This window comes from Anthonomus grandis, chromosome 11, assembly GCF_022605725.1.
Source record: "Anthonomus grandis grandis chromosome 11, icAntGran1.3, whole genome shotgun sequence".
NCBI classification, from domain to species: Eukaryota; Metazoa; Arthropoda; class Insecta; order Coleoptera; family Curculionidae; genus Anthonomus; species Anthonomus grandis.
The window spans coordinates 27,995,689-28,002,100 of NC_065556.1; the positions used below are offsets into that span (position 1 = coordinate 27,995,689).

Genomic DNA, 6,412 nt, shown 5'->3' on the forward strand with positions numbered 1-6,412 from the left:
TGTAACGAATTAATTTAAGTATTGCGTATGTAAGTAGTATTTATAAGGTTATTACAGAAATCTGGTTTTGTGTCCTTTTTTAGGTTAATCGAGGCTAGTTTTAGTATAACTAGAGTAAAAAATTATGCTATTTAACTGTGAAAATAAATTTAAGTTTTTTTAGCAGTTCTAAGCCACCTAAACACTTGTATTGACTGCATAAGCCACTTGAGCATTTTTAGAGCAGCTGAGGGTATGAAATCTATTTACACAAAATTTATAAATTGCGAAAATCCTTACAGTGATAGTTAAGAAATACGAGTTCTTATTACAGGAGTGCCTGTAAGAAAAAAGTTATTATTTATCAGTTATAGTGCACAAAATTTGCTTTTTCTAGATTTGTGAAATTTCTTGAAGGATTTTCTATTTTTTTGTAAAAATAATTAAAAAAAACTGGAAATCTGGGGTCTAGGAGGAAGAAGCTTTTTGAAGCCTTTTATAAAAAAGAAAATTTGAAAATCGTCTCTGAAATTCAAAACAATTTTTCACCTATAAACTAATGCATTTATCGGGTTTAAGAAGTCGACATTTGGCAACCCTTAACTTCCGGAATTCCTTAAAACCTTTTCTAGGTTTTTCTGGAAAATATTTGAAAATCCTTACAAAACATGTAGCAAGATTGAAGAACCTGATTGACTCCTAAGATGCTCAAAGTCTAAAATCTCGACAATTACTGGAGATATTTTTATAAAAGTAACAGCATAGTATTGACTTAAGTGTTCTTGATAAATGTTGTTTAATCTGATCCAAGGAAAAAATGGATTTTATGTGTAATCAAATTCAAAAAGCATGTTTGACTTTTAAGGTGCGCATTCACTTTAGTCTGAAATCTCAAAAACTATTTGCAATAGTAAGAAAATTGAAATGTTCATTACAAGAGTGCCCGTAAGAAACATAAGTGTATCTTGTAGATCTGGGATCAATAGAAATTAAATATATTTTATAAAGGCAAGCACTACTTGACAAACCTAAATTATGTTATGAATGCTTGAAATAAGCTAGAAAAATTGTTTTATGTTTACTGGTCTATAACTCGGGTTTTAGTAAGCCGACTTACTCTATTTAAATTTTAAATTATTTTCAGGACCTTTCTTAACATTCGAATGAAATTTCACTCAAATGCCTTTAAGAATAAATATTTTATTCAAGTTTCTGTAATTGACATCTCAGTATAATAAGACTCGTAAGGTTGTTTTAGGTTTATTGGCCTATAAGTCATGTTTTATTAAACTAATTGACTTAATTATGATCTTTAGTGAATTCTGTGACTTTCATTAACGTCTCTGTGAAATTTCATTGATCTCCATACAATAATAAATTTTTTATTGAAGTTTTTGTTGGTAGCGTTCCGGTATAGCAAAACTAGAAAAATTGTTTTGAGTTCACTAGCCTATAACTCGCGTTTTCTTACACTGATTTGCTTGATTATGGTTTTTAATAAAAACTGGGACCTTCCTTAACTAGTCTATAAAATTTAATTAAAATCCCTTTAATAATTAATTTTTTATTCAAGTTTTTGTAGGTAGTATTCCTTTATAGCAAATCTAGAAAAATTGTTCTGAGTTCACGGGCCTATAGCTCACGTTTAATTCAACTGATTTACCTGATTATGATCTTTAATGAATACTGGGACTTTCCTTAACTAGTCTATGAAATTTCATTCAAATCCCTTCAATAATTAATTTTTTATTCAAGTTCTTGTAGATAGCGTCCCGGTATAGCAAACTAAGAAAAATGATTTTAGGTTCACTGGCCTATAAATTGCGTTTTAATAGACTGATTTACTACATTTAGGTATTAAATTAATTCTAGGACCTTTTGTAACATTTAGGTAAAATTTCATTCAAATGGCATTATTAAGAGATATTTTATTCAAGTTCCTATAATCGACGTCCCACTATACTAAAATTCGTAAAGTTGTTTCGTGTTCACTGGCATATAAGTCGCGCTTTAATGATCTGATTTATTTGAATATAATTTTTAGTGAATACTGAGACTTCCTTAAACGTTTCTGTAAAATTTCATTCAACTCCCTTCAATAATTAATTTTTCATTCAAGTTTTTGTAGGTAACGTCCTGGTATAGCAAACTTAGAAAAATTGTTTTGGGTTCAATGGACTATAACTTGCATTTTAATAAATTAGTCTACTTTTTCATTCAAATTAAATTAATAACAGATACTTATTTTAAGTTTCTGTAATTGGCACCTCAGTATAATAAAACTCCTAAAATTGTTTTAGGTTCACTGGTGTATACCTCATGTTTTATTGAATTAATTGACTTGATTATGATTTTTAGTGAACTTTGGGACTTTCGTTAACGTCTCTGTGAAATTTCATTGATCTCCGTACAATAATAAATTTTTTATTCCAGTTTTTGCAAGTAGCATTCCGGTACAGCAAACTTAGAAAAATTGTTTTGTGTTCCCTGACCTATAATTCGCGTTTTGATAAACTGATTTACCCGATTATAATGTTTAATGAATGTTGGGACTTTCCTTAACTGGTCTATTAAATTTCATTCAAATCCCTTTAATAATTAATTTTTTATTCCGGTTCTTGTAGGTAGCGTCTCGGTATAGCAAACTTAAAAAATTGTTTTAGGTTCATTGGCCTATAAGTTGCGTCTTAATAAACTTATTTACCTGATTATAATCTCTAATGATTATTGGGACCCTTTTTAACTAACCTATGCAATTTCATTCAAATCTCTTTAATAATTAAATTTTTATTTAAGTTTTTGTAGGTAGCGTCTCGGTATAGCAAACTTAAAAAATTGTTTTGAGTTCCCTGGCCTATAACTCGCGTTCTTTTAAACCGATTTACTTCAACTAAGTTTTAAATTAATTCCAGAAGCTTTCTTAACATTTTAGTACAATTTTATGCAAATCCCTTTAATAACAGATACTTTATTTAAGGTTTATAGGTTCACTGGCTTACAGGTCGCGTTTTAATAAACTGATTTATCTGATTTTCATCTTTAACGAATACTGGGATCTTCTTTAACTAGTTTATAAAATTTCATTTAAATTCCTTTAATCATTAATTTTTTATTCAAGTTTTTGTAGGTAATGTCCTGGTATAGCAAACTTAGAAAAATTGTTTTGGGTTCAATGGACTATAACTTGCATTTTAATAAATTAATTCACTTTATTTAAGCTTTAAGTTAATTCTAGAATCTTCGTGTTAACATTTTAATAAAATATCATTCAAATTCAATCAATAACAGATATTTTATTCAAGATTCTGTAATTGGCATCTCAGTATAATAAAACTGGAAAAATTGTTTCAGGTTCACTGGCCTATAACTGGCGTTCTAATAAACCGATTGACTTCATTTAAGTTTTAAATCAATTCTAAGACCTTCCTTAACATTTCGATACAATTTTATGCAAATCCCCTTAATAATAAATATTTTATTTAAGTTTCTGTAATTTGCGTCTCAGTAGAATAAATCTTGTAAAATTGTTTTAGGTCCACTGTCTTACAAGTCGCATTTTAATAAAGTGATTTACTTAGTTATAATTTTCAATGAATACTCGGACTTCATTTAACGTTCCTGTTTAGGTTTCTTTAAAATCCCTTAATAAATAATTTTTTATTCAAATTTTTGTAGGTAAGGTCCCTGTGTAGCGAAACAAAATTGTTTTAAGTTTACGGGCCTATAACTCGCGTTTTATTTAACTGATTTATCTGATTATGATCTTAAATGAATTTTGGGACTTTCTTTAACTAGTCTATAAAATTTCATTCAAATTCGCTTATTAAATAATTTTTTATTTAAGTTTTTGTAGGTAAGGTCCCGGTATAGCAAAACAAAAACAAGTTTTGAGTTTACTGGACTATAACTCACGTTCTACTAAACCGACTTACTCGATTATGGTCTCTAATGAATCAGGGTTAACTAAAAATAACTCCAGTATTTTATACTTTTTTATACATTCCTTTTATTGCAAGATAATAAATTCTTGTATTTAACTGCTACAAAGTAATATTAGATTTAATTTATAAGCATAAAAGCTCCTTATAGTTAAATTACATCTAATAATTTTAATTTTCAAAATTTATCTAATTGTAAGCTTAATTTTCTCATAATGGGTGTTAAATCTCAATCTTTGCCTAATAGATTAGAAAATACTCTAATAGATTTATAAATAGCTTTATTTGAGAGAGTAACTTTTTTTTAATTTACAATTTAATTGATATGTTTGTCATTAGACTATTGAATAAGTTTTTTAAAGCTCTCAGTAATGAACAGTATTGAGTTTTAAATACTCGAAGTGACAATACTTCAATGAAATGCCTAAAATAAGCCTGAAAGTACTAAAAAGACATATCAGATAAATTTGAAAGCATGGAGTACAATAAAAAAGTAGTTCCAATTATTGAAAGACTCTTGAGTTCAGAGTAAACAAAATGCCTAATAGAATAAGTCTCTATATTACCATTATTATTTTGTAAGAAAACTGGGCTAATTGACCATAGCGAAGTATAAATATTTAATAATTTTTGATTAATTAAGCAACTCAAAATATTAAATATTGTGAACATATTATTTATTAAATAAATTGCAGTTTTTAAATATAATAAAATAAAACTTTACAGAAAACAAAAACATTAAAATTTGTTGTCAGAGTTGCATCGAGCTTTAGATAAACTGACAAGAATTCTTTTATATAAATTAAAAAAATTACTTACTCCAAAATCAAAACTACTGCTCGAAAAGACCGTAGACGACTGTGATCCAAGCATCAGTCGGTGCGTAAAATTAATTTTAGATCACATAAAAATCAGACCAGGGCACGAAATCATACAATTTTCAACTTTTACTACATAAACCATCAATCGACTCAAAAAAAAACGATTTGCGGTGAACTTTTCTCCATCGATCGACCAATCAATGGCATCGTTCTCGCTATATTTACCATTTCACGCTTTTTGTTCTTTAATCACTTATTGCTCCATTTATTCGAGATTCATCTGGCGGTAACAAACTTAAATTTGATATCTGCGGTGCATTTTTTGCTCAAATCACACTTTTCTGCTATATAAAGTACCGTCAACTCCATTTGGAGACCATACAGACTCACAATGGCATCAAGGCAGCACGTGCTCTGCACATTCTTCGCACTCCTAACGGTCACGGTGGCGGGTAACGAGAACAAAAGTGAATTTAAAAAGTCGTTTTCGAAAAACTGTGACGTCGCATACACTTTAACTTGCTTAAAATTGGATATCGTGTCTTGGGTGGAGAAGCTTAACGAAGAGGATAATTACAGTTTGATCCCAGGTGTGTCTTTGGTGCGCGAAAATTCCAATGGGGCGAGATCGAGTACTGCTGACATAGTCGCGGACTTGGCAAGGGACTTTCCCAACGATCCTGAGGCCAGACTGGACGTTTTCCTTATGCGAAAACTCACCGGATTCATCAGCAATCATTCGATTAAGTTGAAACTTTGGAATGACGAGGGTGTTTCGGCCAGAAAAGGAGGTGGTGGACTTGGGGGAGGCAAAGGAGGTGGACTGGGATACCTTCTGGCAGCAGGAGCTATGATGAAAGGTACACTGATGGCTTTGGCTCTAGGTGGATTAGCTGCCATCGCAGGTAAAGCCCTTATGGCTGCCTTGATGTCCTTGATGTTATCCGCCCTGGCCGGTTTAAAGGGAATGGGCGGGGGAGGGAAAACCACGTACGAGGTTGTCGCCAAACCGGTTTATACCTCCTCACACTCCCATTCGACCTCGCATGAAGATTACGGACACGGAGGGCATTCGGGTTATGGACGAAGTTTCTCGGATCAGCCGTTGCCTTTGGGATTACAACCGCAGTACCAGCCTTAGGATTAGTAGCAGTTTTATTTATTGTTATTTATTTTATTAATAGATGTGTTCATATATATGTCCTTATTTTTTTACCCTATTATTTATAGGGTTATTATTGGCAAAAAATGGAAACCAAAAGATCAATATTCTGTTATATATTAGGGATGCTTAAAATCACTCTCTGTGTTCAAACTTAACCTTAGTAGAGTAACTTAGAGCCATCAGAATGCCTGGAATAAATTATTATTTTATTCCAGGCAATCGGGGTTGAACCCTATTTTGAAATATATCCAGAAATTATATAAATATTATGAAAATAAGTTATACAGATAATATAGAAATAGAGAGACAATTATACGACAATTAATTTTCGTGAAGAAATAGTCCATACTTGCAATGGAGTCGTAGGCTAAGGTAAAATAAAAATCCTGCAGTCTCCCTCCTTTTTAAGTGATTTAAAATTCCCTACATGTTTCGGACACAGTGGTATCCATCATCAGGGGGTAAAAGGTTTAAAATTTGTATTAGATATACGCTCCAGGGTTTGATTT

The 6,412-nt window shown here is 30.9% G+C and overlaps 1 protein-coding gene across 1 annotated transcript; it reads left to right on the forward strand.

Annotated features, from left to right (window-relative positions):
- The first annotated feature begins 5,129 nt into the window (after nucleotides 1-5,129).
- Nucleotides 5,130-5,908, forward strand: LOC126741923 (uncharacterized). The gene has a single exon (XM_050448400.1). It carries the CDS (start codon nucleotides 5,130-5,132, stop codon nucleotides 5,877-5,879), a length of 750 nt encoding a protein of 249 aa, XP_050304357.1. The 3' UTR covers nucleotides 5,880-5,908.
- Nucleotides 5,909-6,412: the final 504 nt, after the last annotated feature.

Coding starts and splice junctions, on each gene's coding strand:
- LOC126741923 (XM_050448400.1), top strand. CDS start 5,130: ATGGCATCAAGGCAGCACGTGCTCTGCACATTCTTCGCACTCCTAACG.